The sequence below is a fragment of the Gobius niger genome (assembly GCF_951799975.1).
Source record: "Gobius niger genome assembly, chromosome: 8".
NCBI lineage: Eukaryota > Metazoa > Chordata > Actinopteri > Gobiiformes > Gobiidae > Gobius > Gobius niger.
This window is the reverse complement of record NC_136859.1, coordinates 3,793,111-3,820,086: the sequence shown is the minus strand read 5'-3', so window position 1 is coordinate 3,820,086 and position 26,976 is coordinate 3,793,111. Positions and strand designations below refer to the sequence as shown.

The 26,976-nt window shown below is 43.1% G+C and overlaps 1 protein-coding gene across 4 annotated transcripts in view; it reads right to left on the bottom strand.

The window, feature by feature from the left end:
- Positions 1-1,122: 1,122 nt before the first annotated feature.
- LOC306966289 (disks large-associated protein 1-like) overlaps positions 1,123-26,976 on the bottom strand; it is a 100,501-nt gene continuing 74,647 nt past the window's right edge. For all 4 annotated transcript variants that reach the window (XM_079560994.1, XM_079560995.1, XM_079560996.1 and 1 more), the window contains exons 8-15: positions 22,143-22,742; positions 20,020-20,102; positions 15,110-15,155; positions 13,648-13,947; positions 12,186-12,318; positions 11,992-12,083; positions 10,567-10,719; positions 1,123-1,598 (exon numbers count right to left, since the gene is read on the bottom strand). In XM_079560994.1, the coding sequence (XP_079417120.1) occupies positions 1,377-1,598; positions 10,567-10,719; positions 11,992-12,083; positions 12,186-12,318; positions 13,648-13,947; positions 15,110-15,155; positions 20,020-20,102; positions 22,143-22,742 (1,629 nt within the window). In that variant the 3' untranslated portion in view covers positions 1,123-1,376. The remainder of the gene's footprint in view (positions 1,599-10,566; positions 10,720-11,991; positions 12,084-12,185; positions 12,319-13,647; positions 13,948-15,109; positions 15,156-20,019; positions 20,103-22,142; positions 22,743-26,976) is intronic.

Genomic DNA, 26,976 nt, shown 5'->3' with positions numbered 1-26,976 from the left:
ATTTCCGATTTAATCTAAATTTACATAAGGTTTCATCAATAAAACTCGACCAAAAACTATAGCATTATTTGACTAAAACTTGCCTTTCTATTACCGTCGACTGGACTGGGGACGTTCGTAGGAATCAGCTCATTTTGTGCAATTAAGGTTAACTTGGAGATGATTCCTGTATTTAGCTTTATTCCTGGTGTCGTCTCCAGCTCGTGGTGCAGTGAAAGGTCAACTTTGCAAATTTGTCCAGTCCAGTTGACGATATTTGAAAATCTTTACTATGATGCATTTTTGTGTTGGTTTTAAATCCATATATTCTTCAAACAGATGCATTAAAACTAGAAAAGCTGAAAAAGCCATAAACACTAACTGACATCTAACATCTAGAAACCTAATATAACTGAAATTAAAGTTACGATATTTAGAATTGAGCATTGATACTTAAAGTGATAGTCTGTAAGTTTAAATGTTTTACACATTTAATAGCGTGTGTACAAGTGAGCACCTGGGTCTGAAATCTGAGGTAACATAAGTAACATCAAATAATAATAACTTCTCTAAAGTCCCTCCTTTTGCTGACTGAATCAGAAACCGCGGGATACCACTTTGACCAATGAGACGAGCTTTCCCTGTGAACCAGCCTGTCAGGACCAATCAGGAGAGAGGGGGCGGGAGCTTGATCGTTTCCTTTTGACAATTGTACTGCTCTCCTCATTTTGCAAACTAGGAGTGGCTTTCTGGTCCAAGACGAGAGGAATTTGATTGTTTACTTTCACTCTATCCCTCCCCACTTTGCAAACTTGCAGACTATCACTTTAAATATAGATATTTTGGTATTATCAGCCCATCACTCACTTGTTTCTCAAATGGAATATTTTTAGTCTAAGCCAGGATTCATCATAATCCTACAATGACAAGCTGTAAATTGAAATGTGTTACATATAATGTAAATTACTGTAGTTCTCCCACAAATCATTGCATTAATTGAGCCCATGGAGCCGAAATTATGATCAAAACAACATTGATTGTACATAATCTTTTTCTTTAGTAGATAAATATTGATTAAGAACAGAGCTCTAAGCCTTTGAAAAGGAGGGTCTCCAGTTTGAGCCCATGTTGTCGTTACTTAACCCCAGAGCCCCCTCCTGTCGCAGTGATGAGGCTGGTAGCGACCGGGAGGGCATCTGGCGTTAAAACCTGCCCAGTCACTTCTCAGACTCAGAGAAGTGTAATGTTTGTCTCCTTTAAAGCACTGACCCCCAGCACCAGCGCTGACCGGGATGATTCAGACCCTGTTCGACCTCCCGGTCTGACCCGCAGGTGCAAACAGCGCCCCCTCCTGTGGCGTATGGTACAGTGGTGGGTGTCTGGTGTGACAGCGCCCCCTACAGTCTGGTCTGGGCCTCGGGGATGTAGATCTCGATGCTGTCCGCGCTCTCGGTGGCCGAGTTCTGGCGGACGGAGGCGGCGCGCTTGGCCGCGAGGAGCCGCTTGCGGGCGTCGTGCCGCTGCCGGTCGGAGCTCTCCAGCGAGCGGTCGCGGGTCAGGGGCGGGTGCGTGGGGCCTCGGCCCGGCTTTTTGGGCACCGGAGGGGGCAGGCGTCGCTCCTGCAGCGGGGGGGCGGGGCGGGGAGAGGGAAGAGTTCAGGAACAGAGCGGATACGAGGCGACTGTGCGTGTGTCAGAGGATCATGGACCAGCACACTTTTATTATTTATATTTTAAACTGTGCAGTGGAGCACTTAGTGAAACTAGAGCCATTTCATTATATTATTGTATTATTAACATCTGACAAGTGAAAGTAAAATGTGTTTCATAAAACATTTGCTGTGATTTTAAACATCTATTACTTATATTTCAGTATTATACATTTTTAAAATAAATGCTTTGTTTGAACAGATACTTTGGCTGCACAAGCATCCTTAGGATCAATACTGTTAAAAACAAGTCTGCTCCAGATATTTGCTTATTTATTTAGCTTTAATTACTTGACACCCTATAATCTATTCCAACACTAAATCTAAATTCTGCAAATGGCATGTTTTATTTATTTATCAGAGACGATCAACATGTGCCAATATTCAACTCCTGTCCCTGGTCGGGCCTTTTTATGAGAGGGAAAAAATCGCTACAAAACTCCTGTAATAACGTTTAAAGTTGGAGACGAGCATTTACTCAAGTACAGAGGTGGGCAGAGGAGCCAATATATTTACTTCAGTAACATAAATGGACATAAGTTTTGAGAAACAAAACTCATTCTGATGTGAAAATGTTAATATTTTCTAAGAAAATACCATAAAAACATACATAACTCAATCAATTATATTATTAGCATTTAGCCTCTCCTCTATAGCTGCAAACCAGGTGAAGACAGAAGCTTCCAAGCTCTTCCACGTTTTCACTATTTTAATATGGCTACATGAAGTGTTACGCGATAAAGTATATTTACACAAAATTAAACAATGTGGATTTTCTAAGCGGATAAAAAGGGGAACTATATTGTTAGGCGTAATAATACCAGGAGTACTTCGACATCCGTGCAGTAATATCTTCACTTTACTGTTCGGACGCCTCATTATGTAAAAACGGGCCTATTCCTTTAACCGAGAGCATTTTCGCCAGTTCAACCCTGATTTGATCTCGATGTCGAACTAAATCATTAAAAAGAGAAGTTCTATTTCACACGTCAAATTGAAGATTTGTCATACAGATTTACTCACTGTGTCACGAGTTAAAAAAAAAAAAATCTGTAAGAAACAGATACTTAATTTTAATGTTACTCAAGTAGAAGTTGCAAAAGTACAGTTACATCAAAAAGTTACTCAAGTACATGTACTGTACTTATTAGTACATGAGTGTATGAGTAGTTATTGCAACCAGTACTTTTTACTTGTACTTGAGTAGAAGATGAAGTATCTGCTTCTTACTTGAGTAAAAAAAAAGTTACTTACTAACCAACTTTGAGTACATTTTAGACTAACAAATACTTCATGTCATTGTCGAAAAATATATGTGATTTATGTTTTGTTCACCGTCTTTTTCTGGAATTTATATTTTTAATACATTTTATGGTAGTTTCTTGGGAAAGTTTTGTTTATGTCAAACTGAAAGATAGATAAATCTAACTTTTCTTTCTCCAAGTACTTTGAATAAATCTTTCTTAAGTACAAATAAAAAGTAGTGGCTCAAAGTAACGTAGAGCTGCTGGATTATTGAAAAAATAATAATCACGATTATTTTGGTCAGAATTGATATCCTAATTATTCATACGATTATTTGTTGCCTTTAAAACGAAGTCTATCTTTATTTTTTTATTTTTATTTATTCATTAATCAAAAAACTATGCTGAATATTTTATGTTTTCTGAACAGTCATAAAAGTACAAATGATTTCAAGTTTGCCTCGATTAAGGAGAGGTCTCTGTTTCACACCTGCCCCCTGCTGGCCAGGCCTCACACCTGTGCAAGTAAACTGAGCAGCGCGGCCTGATGACATCATCACACAGTGCTGTTTGTTTTTGAGCCGTGGCACGTGAAATGCAAAGAGAAAATAATTCCAGCAGCATGAAATAATGTAAATCTGCTTTGCAAAAAACAAAAAAAAATTAGAAAATTATTTTGGGATTATGCTAATTTAGTTATCTTTTAGTCGCTACCTCCTATTGGACATTATATTTGCCTGGATTCACCTGAACTTTTAATTGTCATATTTATTGCTCTGTTTTATTGCCTTAATGTTTGGTGCAGCCCTGTGAGGCGACTTCTGTTGTGATATTGGGCTATACAAAACCATTAAACTTGAAACTTGAAACTTAGTGTAATAATTGAAATCGTATTTGAATTTCGATGACGTTCGATAACGTTCCTCTTACTTGAGTAAATATTTTGGCGACTCTCCCCACCTCTACAGATGAGCTTAAAGGAGCTGAACCACTTTACTAAGTCATGTTAATATGTAGCAGAGTGAAATCCTAATCGTCCCTTTTAGGTTTATCTCTGTTCCCAGACATTTGTGGCAAAAAAGAGATCCCAGACTGAAGAAGTGATTATAAACTCATTCCTGTGAAGTCTTGAGGCTCAAGAAAGAGTTCGGACACAACTAACAATTTAGAATAACCAGACGACTCTTTTCTTCTGTTGTTCTGTTCTGTTGTCAAGTGTTGAAATATCAGGTACAGGGCCTTTAAAGGCGAACTCCGTCTCTGCAGGTCTCTACAGTCGGATCTCTACAGTCGGATCTCTATAGTCGGATCTCTACAGTCGGATCTCTACAGTCGGATCTCTACAGTCGGATCTCTACAGTCGGATCTCTACAGTCAGATCTCTACAGTCGGATCTCCACTCGCTTCAGTGCTCGTTTCCCTCTTCACTGTGAGTAACTCCATAATCCTCCTGTTCCTTCCCTGAAGTCTGACTTGAATGGTTAATTTGTGGCTTCTTTACAACCTTTCAGCCCGAGTTACTATTATAAACTCTTTAACAGCTCCTTCCTCTCGTCCTTCACTTGCTCATTGTTGTTTTGGGATGATTGTATCCCGTGTCGTACAGTTTTCGACAGTTTCAATAGAAGTCGCTGCTCCGCTGACAGTCGAGCCGAGACGCCGCGTAATTACACATTCGGAGCTGATTATTGTGCGCCATGGAAACTGATTTGTTCACCGCCTGGAACAAAGTCTTTTAGGAAGCTTTCTGACTCTTTTATTGTAGCTTTTATTGCACTTCCTTCTTACACGACTTTAGAGTGAGTTTTATTAGGTTTTACTCATTTACTCCTGTTTCATATCGAATGAGTAAAGCCTGCATTACATTATTGATGTAGATTGATATAGATTGAGGACTTACTGGGTCTGATCTGCCCTCTGCTGTGTCCCTGAACTTTCTGCTGCTGATCCTCCAGTGCGTCTTTATGCATCACTGGAGAGAACCATCAGCTCCACAGCACATGCTCCTCAGACTGCGCTGTCATGAGGCTACGCTAAACCGGGCTGGATAGTCGGTACATTCAACATCCAACGTGAGGGGTATTAAGATTAGGCACCAGCACACTATCATTAAAGGAACAGGCCACCGTATTTCCATGCTGAGATATGTTCTTAGCTTAGACGAGTTCATGTGTACCTGTCTGGTCTTCACGCGTGCCCTCAGTCACGTAAACACAGCACAGATGGCGTTAGCATTTAGCCTCTCCTCTATAGCTCCAAACCAGGTGAAGACAGAAGCTACCAAGCTCTTCCACGTTTTCACTATTTAAATATGGTTACGTGAAGTGTTCCGCGATAAAGTATATTTACACAAAATTAAACAATGTGGATTTTCTAAGTGGATAAAAAGGGGAACTATATTGTAAGGCGTAATAATACCAGGAGTAGTTCGACATCCGCGCAGTAAAGTATCTTCACTTTACTGTGCGGACGCCTCAGTATGTAAAAACGGGCCTATTCCTTTAACCAAGTGCATTTTCGCCAGTTCAACCCTTATTTTATCTCGATGTCGAACTACTCCCGGTATTATTACGCCTTATAATATAGTTCCCCTTTTTGTCCGCTTAGAAAATCCACATTGTTTAATTTTGTGTAATTATACTTTATTGTGTAACACTTCATGTAACCATATTTAAAATAAAAAAGGAAAACGCGGAAGAGCTTGGTAGCTTCTCTCTCCACCTGGTTTGGAGCTATAGAGGGGGAGAGGCTAAATGCTAACGCCGTCTGTGCTGTGTTTACGTGACTGAGGACACGCGTGAAGACCAGACAGGTACAAATGAACTCGTCTAAGCTAAAGTAAGAACATATCACAGCATGTCTCATGACTGGTTGATGTACCAACTATCCTCGAAACCTGATTTCTCTTTGCGGGACACTGTCACGGCCTGCGCAGAAGGAGGAGCAAACAAATCGTGTCCGCCGTATGTCTTTTTTGAGTCTACTTCAGTAGTTGTGGAACGCGTTCACAAACACCCGGGTAATCCATGTCTTGGAAATGTTAAATCCTTGATCAAAACAAGGGTAAATCTTTCTGAAGTTTCCCTGTTTGCTGAAGTAGCAAAAGAACTGAGAGCTTCCTGTTTCGCCTTACAAAATAAAAGCAACAGCCTTTATTGTGAACATAAATCAGGCATCTAAAAACAACTACTTAGCACATATAGGCATATAAAGAGTTCATTTGGAAAAGCTGATACTGTTTCTCCTTTTAGATTATTTAGAAATCGTTTAGGACATTTGTTACAAGTCACAGATGCAGTAAAGTTGAGTGAATTTAGTTAAGAATTGATGTTTTTATGCCACTGAAACAGATCTGGTTATGAAAAAAACAATAATATATATCGTAACTTAGTGCTGGCAAGTTTCGTTAATCAAATGGCATTTCTTGACACAAACGGCCGCCATTTTGAGATTTATTATTGTGTGCTCCTGCCGTGTAAACTATTTGTTTTACAGCTTTCAGCTCATTAAAGGCTCTGCACAAATGTAATTGGCTTGTGGTGCAGTTATTTCCATGTATCCGACACAAGAGCACGTTTGGACGGGGGAGTTTGGGTCGGGTCGTGCACTGTGTATCTGAGCTCCAGGTTTCAGACTAACAGGAGCTGCAGTACGGCGTGCCGACCCGAGCCCCGCCCTGTCTCCCCGTACAAACGTGTGACTGTGCCCTGGCTGACACGCACACAGTCCGGAGCGTCAGCCCGGCGGAGCGGACAAGGACAGAGGAGAGAGGAGACAGGACACATATAAGGATGCATGGAGAGCCTGAGCGGAGCGTGGAGGAGGAGGAGGTGGTGCATGGAGTTTGGCCGTCACTGTCGACAGAAAACACAAGAGAGAACGTGAGACGATGGGGCAGCCGATGAGATGGACCTGAGCTGCAGTCGATGAAGGAACAGCCAAATATTTACAACAACCGACAAGAAACAGCCAAAGAATTCACAACAGTAAACAAAGACCAGCCAAAGTATTGACAGCGGGTCGATGAGGATCGGAGAGTATCTGGGAGCAGCATCCAGGCAGAGAGTTCATATGTGATGGGTTTTATATTGTTAATATACTAGAACAGTTTATCACAATCTGATCCGTTAAAACCGCTACACAAGAAACGTAACAGGCAAAAGAGTCTGATAATTCAGGCATGGATGAGTTTGTTCTGGATCTAAACGTGTCACTCCAGAACCGAACCTCAAGAGCCGCTTTGGACCTGAGTGTGTTAAACTCTGCGGAGGCCGGGAGACCTGAGGCTGCGTCCGTCCTCACTACAACAGCAGCGCCTTTAAAGGAACAGGCCACCGTTTTCCATACTGAGATATGTTCTTACCTAAGCTTAGACGAGTTGATACGTACCCTCAGTCCAAGACCAAAGATGTTAGTTTTTGGCCTCTCCCAATGTATTCCTATAGCTCCAAATGGGGTGATGTTAGAAGCGACCACGTTCTTCCACAAAGACCAGACAGGTACGGATCAACTCGTCTAAGTCCAGGTAAGAACATATAATGTGGAAAAACAGTGGCCTGTTCCTTTAATGTGAACAGCGCCAACGTTCGATCGAGTTGCAATTTCTGTAATATCTACCAGGAGCTTGTGCTCGTGCCGTCACACTGACGGTGACTTTGAAGTTTTCCTCTCATTCTGATCCGAGGAGCGTGAGAAGAAGGAAAAGCGTCTGTGGCTGTCCCACCATCTGCCACTAAACCTGTGGCTTTGTATCTGACACATTTACATTTACGAGCTGATGTGCAGTGGCACATGCAAAGATAATGATGAAGATAATGTCCTGCATATACATTATCTTCCCTTTAAAGGGGCTAGATGCAAGTTAGTCATTTTATACTCACTAGTGCCTCCTCAGGTCTTACGTGTAACTGCAGCTTCTATATTAAGCTCGTGCATGACGGCACTTCAGACCCGAAGTAACACCTTTGTGAGTGACAGTCCAGGATTTTAGAGGCAGTTGTGGTGAACAGGTCTGAGCTCATTCTACATATTAGGACATGGCTGGAACACGTAGGGGGAGGAAAATAGTTAGTTTTAACACTTTTAAACTCTGTATAGTCCCTCTAATAAAAAGTTAAACCAGCGCATTTGAATCTGCACCGTTGGTTTGACAGTACGGCTGAGGGGGCGGGGCCAGAGCGCAAAGTCCAAACCAGAGTCTGATGTTGAGCTGGTCACTGGGACAAAGCCAAACACTCTGCTTTACCCATTCACACTAACAGCCTCGTTGTCAAATTAAAAAAAAAAAAATAAACATATATATTTTTTTGTATTTACACATTTTTAATAGCCTTAATCACCCAGACAATCAAACAAATGTTGAATGTAGAAAACCTGCTTGAGTTCACTGTAATAATGGAGGAAATAAACATAACATTGCGTCAAACTGGGGGGTACATGACTCATCACCCAAAGCTTCAGGGGGGACACGGCTCCTAAAGGTTTGGGAACCACTGTACTAGTGCGACAAGAGTCTAAGGAAAACTTGTTGAAACTTGATGTATCTTTGTTGCCCTGGGGCACCCTGGCAGAGATGTGGCTGCCTTTATGCCCCTCCACTCACTAGAATACGATGATCTAATAACAGCTGTTTGATATTCAGAGCCGCAGAGGACTGGGACGGCGTGTTTAAGGACCGTGGGAGAGCGGGAGGAGCACGCTGAGCCCAGGAACCGGCTCCAGGAGGAAACACAGATGTGGAGTCACAAACATCCACAAGAGGAGCCCGCACGCCGGGACACAGGAGGCGAGCGCATCAGCACCGGGGAAACGGAGCCAGACCCGGGGACAGGGCTCCAAATGCCAGAACACACCACACAAACAGCCACAGCAGGAGAGCTTACAGTCGCACTAATGAGTGAAGCTGTAAACAAGTCCTCAGTGCGGCTCTCAGAAGAGGCCAGAGGTTCATTAGACCTCAGTCTGACCACAAGAGCGAGAAGAAGCAAAACACCCTCAGATCAGTGAGATTTGAAGATTCCAATATTTCAAACGACTGGTAAGGAAACATTAGAAACATTTTCCCACCAACTTCACGGCTTTCCTGTGATAGTGTGACGATGAGGGGATTAAAGCCGCATTATCGTCCACTGGAGATCGATCGATATGGGTTTTTCTAAGGCCGATACCGATATGTGATATTTATAAATGTCTGCTACGTGTAATGCTTCTAATCTGTAAAATGTGTCGGTGTTGAACTGTAACAGCAGGGGGCGCTTTATGAGACGTACAGGGCTGATTTACTCAAGACTTTCATGTTTAGTCGGTACATGAGACGAAGCTTATTTAAAACACAAAATCAGCAGATTCCAAAACAAAAATGCTAAACCTCTGTCTCTCATGGTTTGACAATGATAAACAAAGCTCTGACTGAGCTCCAATGCAAAAAACAAATTGTCTCTCTCACTTTCAGTCCCAGAGATATCGGCTTTTTATCGGCATTTGAAATGGTAATGATACAAACTTTATATATAAAGCACCTTTCACAGTCATAGACACAAAGTGCTTTATGAGACAGTTACATTCACTCCATCCTCTGTGGTTCAGTTTCCTCTGGGGGAGACTGACAGATGCACACGCCTGCGCCAACGGTCCCTCTGACCTCCATCATTCATTCACATTCATCCTGGTCTATTGTACATGTTTTAGTGGTAGAGAAAACCAGACTACCTGGAGGAAACCTACACAGACACGAGGAGAACATGCAAACTCCACACAGAAAGGCCCTGCATAAAAAACACAACAATAGTCATATGCAATTGTTCAGCTTTTACTGACTATTAAGGCTGCAAAGGGGTGGAAAATTCCCAATACATTTTCCAGAAACTTTCAAAGGGAACGCGGAAATTTGGGGAATTTTACACTGATTTCTAGGACGCTCATCGTTTGGAGGATGGGCTAACGAAGGGCTACAAATACTAACAAATACTCACAAATATCAACTTTTTCCCCATAAAAAGCTTCATAATACACCTTTAAATGGCAGCCACATTATCATCAACATGCCCCAGGGCAGCAGTGACAACAAAAGTATTGAACTAGTTGTTATTGTGAATGAGGAGGGGTCGAAGACTTTGAGGTTTGAAAAAATATGTCGAAGCTTATTCTAAAAATGTGAGACAAGACAGAGGTGAAGAGAGATAAAGTGAATCTACAAAACTACTTTTACTCCGCTACATTTGAAAGATAAATATAACTTTCTGCTGTACATTTCTATAAAGGCTCCAAAGTAAAAAGTTGGCGATGGGTTTTTCCCCATGTAAGCCTTGAAATGCACACTCCACAACAGTAGGTGGCGCTGTGCAATTGTACCGTCAATGACTCTCAACAAAGAAGAAGGTTTTCCCCGTGTTGCCGTACAGAGGATTTGGGCGCGGGTTATTGAAACGGCAAAGTTATCCTTCACAACACGTTCTACAGCAAATACTTAAGTACTTTCCCTTACGTAGTGCTTTGACCGATCAGCGTTTACTTTTATTGGAGTGATATTTGAGCGGTAGTGTCGGTGGATGCGTGCGGATGCTCTCCCAGAGTCTCCTCTCGTCACACACACGAACACAGACAGTAGCGGCCCGCGGCAGGCAGGGGGCGCCGTACCTTTCTGTCGGGCACCTCCAGGGCCCTCCAGCCGTTGGCCCGGAGCTGGTGGAGCTCGTCGAACTTCAGGCTGATGTTCTCGATGGACAGCTGCAGCATGTCCCAGCAGCCGGCCAGGTCTGAGGCCACGGGCCGCGGGTGAGCGCTGTGGTTCTGCGGGACCAAACACGACGTTCTTAGCTTTTAATTCATCATTTATTCAACACGAGTCTTTATGCACTGACTCTGCAGGACTATCCAGAGAGGTGTTGATTTCTGGAGATATTATTTTTTGTAATTCATGCAGTCCTTATATTTGAAGAGTTTAGTGGTGCTAGGCTAGTGCTAGGCTAGTGCTAGGCTAGTGCATGTCTATGGTAACTAGTAGCCTGCACTAAAAACAATCTGAACCAAGCACAGTGCACCTGAGGCAAATCACTTATAACACCAGACTAACCATATAGATGTCTGAATTTCAAATAATGTTTGAAATACAACCATTCTGCACTTAAAAGAACTTATATTTGAGCAGCTTCCTGGTCGTAGCTACGCAGTGGCGGAGTGATCTGCTCGGTTACCGGATCTACATTAGTTTGTTTACCTGCGGCCGCATCACTACACGTGGAATTCACAAAGGAGCTTTCTACAAATCAGATATGGCAACGTTTGGAGGACGAGCCCATGATTTAGAAGAGGTTTTTAATGCAGGCTACTAGTTACCATAGACATGCACTAGCCTAGCACTAGCCTAGCACTAGCCTAGCACCGGTAAACTCTTCAAATACAAGGACTGCATGAATAAAAAGAAAAAAAAAATCTCCCGAAATCACTCTGGATAACTAGGAAATGAGGCTCTGTGTCAAAAATCCTGAAATAACAGAGACAGGATGAGCAAGCGCCGACTGAGGATCCACTCGGACTCACATGGCGCTCATTAGCTTCTTAGCATATTTAGAGATATCCCTTTGAGACTTTTGGCTGATTTGACAATAGCGAGAAGTTTATTAAAAGGAAGGTTCGGCATTTTTGAGCAGATCTAGAGAAAAAAAAAAGAGTGATAACCAAGAGTGCTGTCAAGGTTATGAATCTGCAGTCAATCCTCCTGCAGTGGCACTATTTCCCCACAAATACTAGAGATTTCTCTTTGAAACCTTTGTTGTTTTGTAAGTACTATTCCCGCAGGAGGCTACAGTCCACTCAGACCTCCCGCCACAAGAACAGTTTTTTCTCCTCCGCCATCAGACTCATGAACGATAACTCGACCCAATAACTGTATCAGGCTCATGAACATAACAACCTGTTCAGTCATTTGCATATCTCTACTGCACTATGTGGTCTGTCCACATCTGCTGCAGCATCTAACACCTGCTCACGCATGTAACCGGGTCAGTGAGGTGTCTCCCCCCCTGTAGATCTGGGCCCGGTTTCATTTGTTTCCACACTCACCAGGTTTTCCTCACAGAGCTCCCTGAACTGCTGGAACTTCTGAGACATGAGCAGCTGAGCAGAGCCCACCGCACTGCGCATCTTCCCCAGGACTGAGGGAGAAAAAAAACGGAAAACAGAGACAGGAAATGCACATCAGAGCGGGATTTCACCACACTAACACTGCTGGGATGTTGATGATATCTGGAGCTCACTGTCTTCCGGGAGCGCGTTGTCCCTCTGGTCCTGCTCGATCTGCCGGCACCAGCCCTCCATCCGATCCGTCTCAGCCTGGAGGAGCTTCAGGAACCAGCGGCCGTCCCTCTGACACACCGAGCGCTGCACCGCCTGAAGCACACGGGGGTAAAGCATGAGCTCACTTTCATATTTGGCTTTACAAGGTTTTACTTTTTACTAAAGGAGAAGTACTTCCTTTGAATATTGAAGTATTTCCGACTGTATTTGAGTAATATGTGACATGGAAAAATGGAGGATGTCGAGAGTTTGTTCTACGAGGGAACAGCACTGGCTTCTTTATTAGTTGCTATTTCCAAACACGCAATTAAAAAACTCCCCCGCTAAACTATTCCAGAGCTGCGTGTCCCGCCCCCACGACGGAGGGGACGTGAGGACAGCGACACGGGGACATGTGAGAGACGTGTGAGAGACAGGGTTATTATATAGCTCAAAGGTTCATATCTGTCTGACTCCGCCCCTCTCTCTGTTAAATGACTTCCTTATTATTATATTAAAGTCAGGTCTCGCCCCGACTCCTCCTCTCTCCCAGACAAGGGCCGGGTATCGTTAAATGTTTTTCGGTACCGTTACTTTAACGATACTTGGTTTTCGGCATCGATACCTGAACGATACTTTTTTTCCCAATATGACTTTTGTTCCTTTTCTTTTGAATTTCTTTTGGATTTGTATTATTTTATTATTATTATTATTATTTTTTTCATTTTCATGAAATGTTTAATATATTTCCCTTCATTTGTTCACATTTTTAATTCTATTTTATTCCAGATTATTTCCCAATTTTACTAAAAAATTTCCCCCCAATTTTCCCAACATTTTTTTCTATGTTGTTGTTGTTGTTGTTGTTGTTGTTGTTGTTGTTTCTTTGTTCTTTGTCTTTCACTTTTTTCTTTTGAATTTTGATGAGCAACAGCATCAAAACTTTAATATATATAGATTTTATATTCAATACTTTTTTTTTCTTTACCTGTAGTACCTAAACCTTTCTTATTTTAGTGTAACGGTACCAGCCCTATCCCTGACCCCTCTCCCCATGAGTCCTCTCCTCTCCCCCATGACTCCCCTCTCTCCTCCCCCCTTTCCTCTCATCCATGACTCCTCTCTCCCCTTTCCTTTCTCCTCTCCTCTCCCCTCTGACTCCCCCCCTTTCCTCTTATCCTTGACTCCTCTCTCCCCTTTCCTTTCTCCTCTCCTCCCCCTTTCCTCTTATCCTTGACTCCTCTCTCCCCTTTCCTTTCTCCTCTCCTCTCCTCTCCCCTCTCCTCTCCTCTCCTCTCCTCTCCTCTCCTCTCCTCTCCTCTCCTCTCCTCTCCTCTCCTCTCCTCTCCTCTCCTCTCCTCTCTCCCCTCCTCTCTCTCACCTCCCCTCTCCCCATGACTCCTCTCTCTCTCTCTCCTCCCCTCTCCTCTCCCCCCCCCTCACCTCGAGCAGGGCGGAGCTGTTGAACTCCACGTCCAGCGTCTCGTCGGACACGCTGTCGATCCAGGGGTCGGGCGGGGGCAGGATGGAGGGGTCGAAGCCCACCTCGTCGTACTCGTCGGAGGCACAGGCGTGGTAGTGGTTCCCTGAGCCCTGGATGCTGACGGTGGAGGCGGCCGGAGGGGGCGCGGAGTCCCGGGACTCCCTGGAGAACTGCCGGGACACGGCGCCGGACGACAGCACCTCCAGGTCCGTGTCGGAGGTCAGAGGCGTGTCCAGCAGGTCCGCGATGTCCAGGTCAGCCTGAGAGCCACACAGAGAAACATGAGGTCAGGAGCTCACAGAGTGCGGCGCCATCTTGTGTTCATGGACAAACTGCAGGTCTGATGTAAGATTTCTGACATGTGTCTTAGAGTGACCACAGAAACCTATGCACTGAGCTGGAAGACGACTCCAAACAAGCTGCCACTGTATTTAAAAGGAAACTAAAGAGGCGACTTCTGGAGAACTCTGGGTAACTCAGTTCCATGTGTAATTACAGGGAGCAAGAAAGTAATTACACATGTACAGGTATTTATTACACATTTAAGTGCATGGTTTAATGCAGTGTGAATCAAACTAACATGAATGAGCAAATACACGGTACCTAATGCAGAGTTTATACAGGCTTATAAAAGACAATTTTTAATCCCAAATAATACATATTAAACAAGACAAACACAGGAATCAGTACATACATTTGATCTAATACGAACTAGAATATCGTTAAAAAGTACATTCTTTTCTGTTATTAAACTTACACTTAAATGATACAGACTCATTACATGCAAAGTGAGATATCATTTTGAAAAAGAATATTTTGTGAATGGACTGTAAGCCATAATCATCAATCTCATCAATTTATTTTTAGTACAATAGGCGGGGAGGAAAATACTTAATTTTAACATTTTTTAACTTTGCAGAGTCCCTTTAACATTTCCAAACATTTAATTAGAAGAAAATAATTGGACAAAATGGGGAACTTTTGAGCAAAAAAAAGCCAATTTCTTTTTCACCGATAGCTTTTGTACAGTAAAAATCTTTGAGTAATATAATTTCCAGGGAAATTTAGATTTAATGCCAGTTCGAATCCAATTTAATGCCTCATGACACTTAAGGCCTTGATTATGGCACAAATGTAATGACATTTAATGCTTTCTAATGGAAACCCTGTAATGCGTAACTGCAGTAATCTGAAGTGAGACGCCTTCATTACACATTGTACCTCTTTGTTACACGTATACATGTACCTTTATTACTGAACACAGTTAATAAACCTTTTCGCCCCTGCTTTACTGGAGGCTTAGTACTGCTTTCTCTCTGCACATGAATCATTACGAGTACTTGATGTTAAATGTTGATACATGGATATTTGATTGTATATCGTTTATAATGTAAAACACAGTTGTGAATATGAAAGTCTTACCTGCACAGCTGCTGTCACGCTGTTGGAGCGCTGGAACCGGCGGTACCTGACCAGCAGAGGGAGCAGTAAGTCAACACAAGGCTCACTGAGGATTGGAAGAACATGCAGAGTTATCCACAAATATAAGAGCGGAGGCGGCTGATCCTCCCTGTCCAAACACGCGGCGTCAGAGAGCGGCGTGGAGCACAGATACTTCCCTGACAAAGCGCTGACTGCACACGCCGTCAGCCAGAGTTAGAGCCGCGGCCGTCAGCCCGAGCGGCTTCAGGGGAACTACTGCGGGACCTGAGTACTGACGGGGACACGCCAGGGACATGCCAGGGACACGCCAGGGACATGACAGGGACACGCCAGGGACATGACAGGGACACGACAGGGACACGCTAGGGACATGACAGGGACACGCCAGGGACACGCCAGGGACATGACAGATATCCATTGGCAAAATGTAAGGGAATAAAGATTTCAGTAAGGCTGGGTACCATTTTTTTTTTTATACCAGTACTTTAACGATACTTGGTTTTCAATACTTTTTCCAAAACCTATACTCAGATAGTTGTTGTCCAGAACCAGAAAACAGAGCATTAATGTGCAGAAGATCTACAAATAAACAATATCGGGTTCATCTCCAATGTCAAATGTGTGAAAAATTGGGAATAATATGGGAGGAAATTGGGAGAAACTGGCAAGATTAAGGAAAAAAATATGGAAAAATGGGGAATAACTTGGGAGGAAATAGATAAATTATTAGAAAAAATGGGAGAAATGGGGCAAACATTGAGGAATTTTTTTTTTTTTAAAAAGGTAAAAAAAAAAAAAGAAAATTGGGCAAAGATGGGGAAAAAAATGGGAGAACGGTTTATGCGTGCACTCAGTCACGCAAAAAGAACCGACCAAGCTCTTCCACGGGCACAAAGACCAGACAGGTACGTATGAACTCGTCTAAGCTCAGGCAAGAACATATCTCAGTGTGGAAAAACAGTGGCCTGTTCCTTTAACCTCTTAGCTCCCGCCTGAACCGAGAGGATCCTTTTTCCTCACGTCAGATTTAATTTTTTCCATCATTTTTTTGTTTGGTATTCAACTCATTTTTGTAACTTTTTTGTAATTTTTTGTCACATTTTTTGTCACATTTTTGTCCTTTTTTTTGTCAAATTTGTGTCATTTTTTTGGTCAAATTTTTATCACATTTTTGTCACATTTTTTGTCATTTTTTTTGTCAAATTTGTGTCATTTTTTTGGTCAAATTTTTATCACATTTTTGTCACATTTTTTGTCATTTTTTTTGTCACATTTTGTCGTCAATTTTTTGTCAATTTCTTTTCAATTTCTTTTCAATTTTTTGTCAATTTCTTTTCAATTTCTTTTCAATTTCTTGTCAATTTCTTGTCAATTTCTTGTGACATTTTTGCAACTTTTTCATCCATTTTTCGTCACTTTTTTGTCCATTTTTTCTCACTTTTTTCCAGAAGCTTTTGGACTGGGGTAAAGCCACTGGAGAAAATGTGCTCGGTTCAGGTGGGAGTTAAGGGGTTAAGAGGTTAACTCAAGTTCTTAGTGTCATCGATTGAGCTTATAAAAGCACAATGTAAACAAGGAAAAGACTGTGAGGCTGATATAGGGGAGCAGCGCTCAGTGGTGCCTGGAATAAACCACACCTCTGTCGACCATTTTCTTTATTAAGCGACTCCCTCACACAATGGCACAGTCAAATACTGTGCCATTGTATTTGGCACAGTATTTGACTGGGGTCAAATACCCCAGTCAAATACTGGGGGGGGGGGGGGTCAAATACTGTCAAACAATTGATTAAAACTGTGTAAATGTTTTATAAATGATGAATGACCAATGCTTTACTGTCTGTTTAACAGTACTTAGTGAGTATTTAGTTACAAATACTGCACTGAAACTGTAAAATGGAAGTTGAGTGACGCTGAAGACGTTATTTGAGGATATTTCTTAGTATGAAAATACAGAAACGACATCTGAGAGAAGGACGACGGCTCCAAACCAAAACGAGATGATAAAAAATGCGCCTGTTGTAAGGGAGGCTGCAAATTCCTCGTAGTTACTGGGTTTTCTTCCGTCTCAAAGCCGCGGCGCAGTGCGAGGAGTGAGAGGCAGCCTTCACAGATGAGTGGGCGGCTTGTGACCCACCATTACTTGGCAACAGGAAGTGAGTCAGAGAGAGGCGCTCGGGCCCTGCATCACACCGTCAATGACAGAGTGACACGCGCTCGGACGAACGCCGCAGCTTCCCCCAGCGCCCCGACGGAGAGACGCCCTTCCCAGAGGACGGTCGGGGGGGGACGCGAGACGAGGTTTGGTCTAAAAGGGCCGCGTGCATATCTGTCTGTGCATGTTTAATCTCTCAAGGCGAGACGCTGCAGAGGAATAAGGGAAATGTTAATGTGGAGATATTGATTTGAAGCTTTTGTTGTGGATTTCTGACATAAATATGAAAATGTAATGCGAGTTTTCAGATTAAAAAAAGGCACTTTATGCATAAAAATAGACAAAATTGCTGTTATATACAGTTATATTCAGTTTTGACTAGGGTGACCACCTCTAATAGTGGAAGTGGAGGGGCCTATCTCACCTGAAGTCGGATTGATTGAGCACATACAAAGGGCCTATCTCACCGGAATGGAGACTAGTTGGAGACTCGAATTGCCGCTGGTCACAGACATGTCTCCGAGACGCCGCCTGGAGATAAGGCGAGTCTCCAGGTGAAAACGAACAGGTTTCCAGCTGTTTTCCTCAACCTGTGAGACGTTTCTGTCGGACTGAGACACCCTCAGTGCAAGAAGGAGTGGCTACTGCAAGTCCTTCATCCCCACTGCTGTTGAACTGTACAACACTACTGTAAAGTAATTCTAATAATAATACTGCATCAATTTTATATAGCGCTTTTCTGGACCCTCAAAGACGGGCATGGCAAAGGCGAGATGACCAAAGCAGAGTTAAAGGGGCTAGATTCAAGTTTGCCGTTTTATACTCACTACTGCCACCTCAGGTCATACGTGTAACTGCAGCTTCTATATTAAGCTTAACACCTTTTTGAGTGACAGTGCAGGATTTTAGAGGCAGTTGTGGTGAACAGGCCTGGGCTCATTCTACACCTTAGGACAGGGGTAGGCAAGTTTTCTTAGCGGAGGGACGATTTTCTTCATTGTAAATAGACTGAGGGCCGAAGGCACTGATTTTTACGATTACTAGCCCAAAGTGAAGCACAACACTGCAAAAATTACCATCTTAAATGAGATAAATGACTCAAAATGGCTTGAATTCATCATATGTTGAATTTGAGTCGGAACAAAACAAATAGTTTTTCACTTGAAATGACACAAAATTATCTGAATTAAGAAAATAACTACTACTAGAGGTTTTTATCTCATCTAAGACCAGACCAGATCTACTCAAACCTTCGATTTAATCTCTTAATTCAAGTTAAATGTCATTTCTTCCTTAAAACGATTACTCTTTTTCCAGTGCACTTCCTTCAAATGCCAGTGTTGTACATAATATATGACCTAATTGGGTGTATTGACAGTTTTTCTACCTTTTTTCCCTCCTATTTAACTCTAATAATGTTCAAAGTACTCTCTGATTTGTGTAATAATGTTTCTCAAAATCATCTTGAGGGCCAGAGGTTCTGTGCTGGAGGGCCGGATTTGGCCCTCGGGCCTGACGTTGCCTACCCCTGCCTTAGGACATTGTTGGAACGTGTAGGGGGAGGAAAATACATAAATACATTCTGACATTTTTAAACTCTGTATAGTCTCTTTAAACTCATGTGCAAAAATATCTGTATCAGGGCCACTTTATTTATTCCCTGTATCTGCGTTACTTTCTCGACAACCTGCACTAGGACTGTAAACTTCGCACTGCCAATGCTGACTAGGATATTCTTTTTTTTAATGTATTCTGTTCTTTTCTTATTGTTTATATTTTTGCCCAAATATAAGTGGTTAAATAAATGGTTAAAATTACACTATGGACACAGACATTTATATGGTTAGTCTCTTGTTATAAGTGATTTGTGGAGGGGGTCACACTGTTTTTAATGCAGGCTCGCTGATACCATAGAAATGCGCTAGCCTTGCATTAGCCTAGCGCCACTAAACTCGTCAAATATAAGAACTGCATGGAAAAAAAATATCTCCAGAAATCAGCAACACTCTGGATAACTAGGAAATGAGGCCCTATGTCAAAAATCCTGAAACATCCCTTTAAGTTTGAATCTCTCATGTTCCCTCTATGTCCCACTTGCTACTATTAGAGGTGGTGGTCATCCTCGTCAACCTGATGAAGAATCCCACGCCTTTCAGAGCGTGTTTGTAGAGAGCATTAGCAGCTTCTCTACACGACGAGCCTCTCTGCAGGTGACATTGTATTGCCTAAATAAGCGGCGTTTCTGTGAGTGGTTAATTGCTCGCGCTCACATTGTGCGTTCCATCTTCTCCGTGAGTGCCGCAGCTCGGCCTCAGACTGATTTAGCAGCAGCAGCAGCAGCAGCGTTGCAGCACAGAGCGCGGCGGTGCTTGGAAACAGGCAGCAGCCGAAGAGGCGGAGAGTGGCAGAGAGAGCGCTCAGTGGTGCAACATTTCTAACTCGGAAAAACAGTGGAAATGGCAGCTCCCTCCTGGAATCTGTGCTTGAATTTACAATCCGAGCGCTGACGTAAGGCCGGAGCCGCGACTCGGCGCTCCTTATGCCGCGCTATAAATACACAGCGAGCGAATCTGTAACGGACAGAAGCCTCGTGCGCCGTGGGAACGTTTACTTCATCGATTGAATCTATTGTTCCGTTGTAGCTTATCGAGGGTTTGTGTTTGTTTTAAGGCTGTCAAAGGTAAAAGAGTAATTCATCCAAAGCAATGGTTATGTTAGAGGAATGTGACTCTCACCCCCTGTCGTCCTCCACCTGCACCCCCACTGAGGTAAACTTGGACGGGTCGTCTGGCTCTGGGATGTCCTCCGGCCCGTCCACCTGCGGAACACAACTATGTTCAAAGGACACAGCATTTAACTACGAAGAACTGAAATCCGCCGTCTCTGATCATTGGAAGAGGGAAAAACAGATCATGGAGCCAAAATACCTGGAGCATGGCAGAGTAAATAATGAACTGAGACTAGTTCCTTTGAGAATAGAGCAGTATGTGTAAAAAATAAAAGGAGCGACAGCAATAAAGATACAAAACGACAACTTATGTCATTCTTCTGAGCCAAAAGACCCCACAGAACCAGAGCTTTGGACTGACCCATTCATGTTATCACAGAGGTGGACCGATGCGGGTTGTTCTAAGGCCAAAATGTCTGATCTATAATCCTGTGTGTGAAGCTGCTAAACAGTAAAATGTGTCATTGTAGAGGTGTGCAAGTAGGGGGTGCTTTATTTTTTAGTTTCATTTTTACGTTGCTGACAGGAAGTGACACAGCAGTTTGACTCATTTTCCATTGACATTACATTGTTGGCACAGCAACAGTTTAAAATAGTTTGCCTCTATCTATGTCACTCCCTATCAGTGTCCAATAACAAAGTGAAACTATAAACATTACTATAAACATTACAAAAATGGGCACACTTAATAAAACTACATTTTGTGTTAACTATGTTTATGTCTAATGTGTCATGTGCACTTTAAAGTACTCATTTTTTGTCTTTATGTGATTAATTTAACATTCACAGAGTTAAATAACCACTTAAATTGACATTGTATGTATCCTACATATTAACAATATAAAATAGCCAACTTTAAATAAGTATTTGATTGAAATGCAATGATCCATATAAAATAACCAGTATCGGTATCGACTAAAATGACCCCAAAAGTATCAGTATTATACAGATTCAAAATAAAATTGGTGTCACCCATCACTACAATTTTGGAAAAATATCCACGTCAGGAGCATTTCCTCTTGCGAGAAGACATACATTTGGACTTCTACGTGCCTTTCAGTCATGTGACTTTTGTTATGGCAGCCATTTTGAATACCAAAGTAGAATAATGCAGTACTACAACATGTAACAATATCTCTGCTCAGAATATAAATGAAAGACAACTGATTGACAGAGACATTTGTATGAACTCGTAATCATTGCTCAAGAAGAAAACAGTTAAAACACGGCCCCAGAGACACACGTTTATGTGAAGAAACCAGTGGGTCAATTTTTAAGCTGCTCAAGACATTAGCATGCTACTGGTTAGCATTCAGCTTCAACGCGATAAGCCTCTCCAAGAGAAAGCCAAAACTCCAAACATCTAGCCTTGGATACAACAAGTGACAGAGGTCAGACTGAGCTGTTACTGTATGTTAGAGGATAACATTAAATCGCTATTTATCACACTGGGTCAGGCTGTACTATCTCTGTCATAGCCTTGACTGTGAGGCTCAGGCGCCCACTCTCAGCCACTGAATGCTTGTGTATCAGTCTGACGCTCTGAGAGGGTATTTATCCCTCTTCTGTGGAAGCACAGACAGACTTGAATGGTAGGACTAGCGCAATGTCACAAGTTCATGTCTCCGGGTCCTGCACCGATGGTAAATAAACTTCTCCTGCATAAGACATCCAGACTGCTGCCTGTTTTTCATCTATCCTCTCGAACACCATTGTTATTTCTCTAACACTGTAGTATTTCCTGCTAACTGGTAGCATGCTAACATCTTGAGCAGCTTAAACACTGACTCAGACTGAGGCTCTGTTGACATGACAAACTGTAAAAATCACATAGAAAGGTTTCTGTTTACTTTTTGATGGGTTAATTTAGTCTTCAGAGTGAAGCAGATCGTTAGTAAATCCTAATACATAAAAATGTCACTGTCAATCAGTTGTCTTCCATTTTCATCCTGAGTAGAGATATAGTTACATGTTGTAGCACTGCATTATTCTACTTCGGTATTCAAAATGGCGGCCGGAACTATGCGTGATGTCATTGGAAACGCATGTATAAACGAATAAAGGATCTCACACTTTTCTAGTGTTTGTGAACTTGATAAGTCCGTGAGTGTGTGTAGAAAAGGCGCAGACCTGGATCCCGATGGAGAGACATTTGCCTTTCCTCAGCGCCTCGTTCCTGTAGTCGTCCTGCTCGTCCATGGCGGAGGCTCTGCTCATCATGGCGGGGCCGTGGGACGTCTGGAGGCCATGATGAGAGCCGTGAGAGTGAATCAGGTGGGCGGGGCCGTGGGATTGGTGAGCGTGGGCGGAGCTGTGGTGAGCGTGGGCGGAGCTGTGGTGGGCGTGGGCGGAGCTGTGGTGGGCGTGGGCGGAGCTGTGGTGGGGGGCGTGCTGCGAGCGAAGGGCGGGGCCGTGCGAATGGGCGTGAGAGTGGGTGGGGCCGTGAGAGTGGGAGTGGGAGGAGCCGTGCGAGTCTTGATGGGTGGGGCCGTGAGAGTGCGAGTGGGCGGGGCCGTGCGAGTGTGTGGGCCCGCGACCGTGGGAGGAGCTGTGCGAGTGGGAGGAGCCGTGCGAGTCTTGATGGGCGGGGCCGTGCGGGGCGTGGCTGGAGTGGGAGGGGCCGTGAGACGGGTGCTGTCCGTGGGAGGGGTGGGGCTGGTGGGCGTGGCCGCGCTGGCCATGGCTCACCTTCAGGGGGCTGCTGTTGTGCTGACTGGCCGGACCGTGCACCTGCGGGAGAGAGGAGCAAACATCGATCAAGAGGAATTTTAAAAGTCAGATGGCGTGTCATACAAGGGGGTGTGGCCTAAGGAGAAAAAAACTCTCATGGGAATCACAATTTTTCACTACTATGAACATACTTATCCAACACTGATAAAGTCAAGCCAAAATCTTGTCCATATAGATGTTTTTCACAGCAAATTGTTCAGTAGAAGCGAAAAAAAGCACTCATTGCTAATGTTTACATATGTAGCTTAATGCTAACATTAGCTTCCTGGTTAGCATTTTCCATTCTTTAAAAAAAACGGATCCTTCTCCCATTTCTCCACCATTTCGAGTAATTTGCCAACATTTTATGTAAGACACCCTCCAATGTTTAAATTTATTTCACTTATGCAAAATCAAAATCAAAATGTAATCAGTAAATTTGGTACCTTTTTGAAAAAGGTTCTTCTTCTGGTAAAATGATATTTGTTATTACTTTGTTCTGTTTTGTTTTGTGAACTTGTGCTCCATACCATGGGTTATGGTCGTGAGCACTGAAATAAAAGAAAGAAAGAAAGAAAGAAAGAAAGAAAGAAAGAAAGAAAGAAAGAAAGAAAGAAAGAAAGAAAGAAAGAAAGAAAGAAAGAAAGAAAGAAAGAAAGAAAGAAAGAAAGAAAGAAAGAAAGCATACCGAATTCTTATTATTACATATTTTTCATGATCGTGAGGTTATCATAGGATTTGCAGCAATAATAAAAGAATAGAGATTTTGAAAGGTAAAATACTGAACTTATTGTTCATATTAAAACATGCTTTACCGGCTTTTAATTACACTTTTTATACTTCACATAGTTTGGACGTGTTAATTGTGCTTAAACGAATATTATAAAGTATGTTGGAGTTCAGGTGATGGTGGAGGGAACACTGCCATGTACTACTATGTGTTTTAAAAAAGGGGGAAGATAAATATACAATTATTATTCTTCCATCTGCTCCTTTCTGATCGTGGAAATGTAAAGAAACACTGAAAGTGTATGTGGCTTGTACGAATATGCATTTTCAAGAAAATTAAATGATGATGATGAATTTTCTCTTGGACTATGGGGCTGAGAATCACAAGCGTTTGAGAACATAAAGGAAACTGGATATTTGTCATTTCCAAGGGACAAGTGACAAGGGACAAGTGCAGTCTTTGCAGTTCGGTAATTACAGCCATTCAGATTCAGCGCTGGTCTTACTTATAGCGCTGCCTTGGATGTGTCTCTTGAAAGTTTGCTGAGAGTGCAATTATAATCAGTTCTGCCCTACATCTCCAGTAACCTCCTTCTCCACTAACTCACTGATACTGTCCCAATGCCCCAGATCCCACTCGCTGGACATCCATCACTGTCCTGCGCTCTCTGGAGGGGGAGGGGGGGAGTGTGGCCCAGCTGTGGAAGTCCAGGCCAAGTTTTAGACACTGTTACAGATCCTCTCTGAAGCTGTGTTCAGCCTTTTCACAGCACTTTGTGTAGATGCTAAGGGAGAGAAAAGTAAAGTGCACCTGTAGCGATGATTATAATACAGACCACAATGCACTGCAAGAGTCATAGGAGAGCTAGAGTTGCTCCGATACTGATGCTTCTATCGGATTTTATGCTGATACTACACATTTTCCTGGTATCGGTGAGTAACTAAACCAGCATAAGTCACAGTGGATAGAATTTGTTTAGTCTGCATCATGAGATATGTGCTATTCACCTGCTGTAGTATCAGAGTCGTACTCGGTATCGGCGACTACTCTGAACTCAAGTATCGGTATCGGATGAGAAAATGGTTTCAGAACAACACTAAGGAGAACAAACTACAGTTACACCAATATCTGGATGGTATCATAAAAAAAATATTGGAATAGAAACAATACTATTATTTAGATACAAAGTTTTGATGTGACTCCTGAGGCTTGGAATAGGCTCATATAGACATATCCACACAAAGACAAAACGCTTAGAATTTCAGAAACTTTATCTGTAAACACGGAGCCAGCTCAGTAAATGTGTGCGTTCGCATGATGCCAGTAATGTCTGCAAGACCACTGCGATTCATCCACCACGCCTGTGTGAGGCGCTGTGGTGCTACAAGATGGAGACGGCGCCTGTGCAGTAAACTTTTGTGGAATGTAAAACAGGGAAATTTAAAGGGATTCATGGATTTACGATCTACAGGAGAGACGAAGACAAAGGTTTATTCTTCAGATGTAACGGGTCAGTGACCGGACTTTTACTGTCTCTGCAGTGTTTTTCTACTTGTCACCTGTGGCTCGCGGAGCACGGTGGAGCATAGAGGAGCGGAGTATAACTCATTACAAGGTCAGTAGATTATGGATAACAGACACAACACTCCCCTCCTGGAACCGCCACCTTAACATGGTGGAGGGGTTTGAGCCCGAATGATCCTGGGGGCTCTGTTGTCGGGGGCTTCGTGCCCCTGGTAGGGTCTCCCAGGGCAAACAGGTCCTAAAGGTGACGGGTCAGACAAAGAGCGGTTCAGAAGCCCCTTATGAGAGACCAACAGGCCCGGTTAGAACCATGAGGCCGTCCTTCTGTGGACCCACCACCTGCAGGGGGAGCCATAAGGGGCTGCCCCCACGACCCAGCAGCGGACAAGTGGAAGAAAATGGATGGATGGATGGACACAACACTACCGCTGTGATGTCATCGCTTTAGTAAAAGACGGCGTACCAAAGGAGCCACGTAAGCGGCATTTTGAGATCTTTCCACTCTGGGACCTGGTTTGGAAAATGTTCGTTTACAGACCCCATCAAGATACGCTGACTGATCAAATATTTTTGCATTTAGTCCTGAGCTCGACTTCGTGTGGATGGGGCCTTGGAGTCTGTTAATCATTTTGGGAAGCAACACCGCCTTTGCTCTGCCCGACCCCATCAGATCTCCAAAGCTAAAAAGCTAGGCAGAAAGAAAGGTCCTGGTTGCTGCTTGGATGGGAGGCGGCTGGGGAACAGCAGGAAGCCTGGGTGAATGCAGTGAGTGAGTGGTGTCTGAATGAGAGTGTGAAAGGGTGAGTGGTTCCTTGCTGTCAAGGGCTTTGTGTGGAAAGTGTAGGTGGAAAAAAGCTTTAAGTTGAGACCATTTTACCATTAGTGTGAGTGAGTGTTTGAGTGCTGGTGGTCGGAGGGGTTGATGGCGCAGAATGGCAGCCTCTCTTCCATTAGAGGATACTGGGTAGAGAACGTTTATTTGTAGAGCACAATTCAGACACAAGGTCATTCAAAGAGCTTCACAGTAACAGTAGTTCACCTTTATTGTTCCATTTGAAGAGCTTTCTGCGAAAAGTGCTATACAAATAAAGTCCTTTTCCTTACCTTTTCTAAGGAAAGAGCAATATCTTTCTGTTTTCTGGTTCTAGATAATGAAAAATGTAAAATGGGTCCTGGATAAAGTCCTGTCCAGGCACCAGTATTGTAAACAAAGTAAACTTAAAGTGCTTGTATCCAGTATCCAGCCCTGCAAAGAGTTAGAAATACAATCTGAACTGCCGGTTGTCTGAACCTTGTGCTGCCGTTGGATTTTAGTGACGGAGCTGCATTGTACCGGGGTTGAAAAGGTGAAAAAGTGGAGCAGAACCTGAGCTTTAATATCCACAGTGGCAGAAACACGGCCGTCGTCTGTGTTTGATCACTTTATTACCTCCCACAATCCTCTGCTCCGGGTCATATATATCGCTCAGATTGTAAAGGGCATTGGGGCCAAAATGATGTGATTCATACAGTAAACTTTCCCACTGTCAAACCACAGCAAGGTGAACAAGAAAAGATAAGTACTCGGAGATATCCAGTTGAAACTTTTGCAGTGATATGAATGGACATAATGGACAGAGCCAGGTTCAGATTTAAGGTTTTATTATGTGACATATTCGTTACAATGATTTGCTCAGATGGATTTGGATCTACTCATTTTTGGGGGGTTCAAATCTCAATAAATCAGGCAGGAATTAGATATTGAAAATGATGTTGGGTCCAAGACTGTAAAGACTTTTCCCTGCGCTCTTTCATTTTGCCGCTAGATCCTGATCATCGATATAGTCGGGAATAGGGCTTGGCGTCGTTCATTTTGTTTCGATACCGGTACCTTAAAGGAATAGGCCACCGTTTTTACATACTGAGATATGTTCTTACCTTAGCTTTGACGAGTTCTTTAGGACCTGTCTGATCTTCCCCCGTGGCTTCAGTCACGTAAACACAGCGCAGACGGCGTTAGCA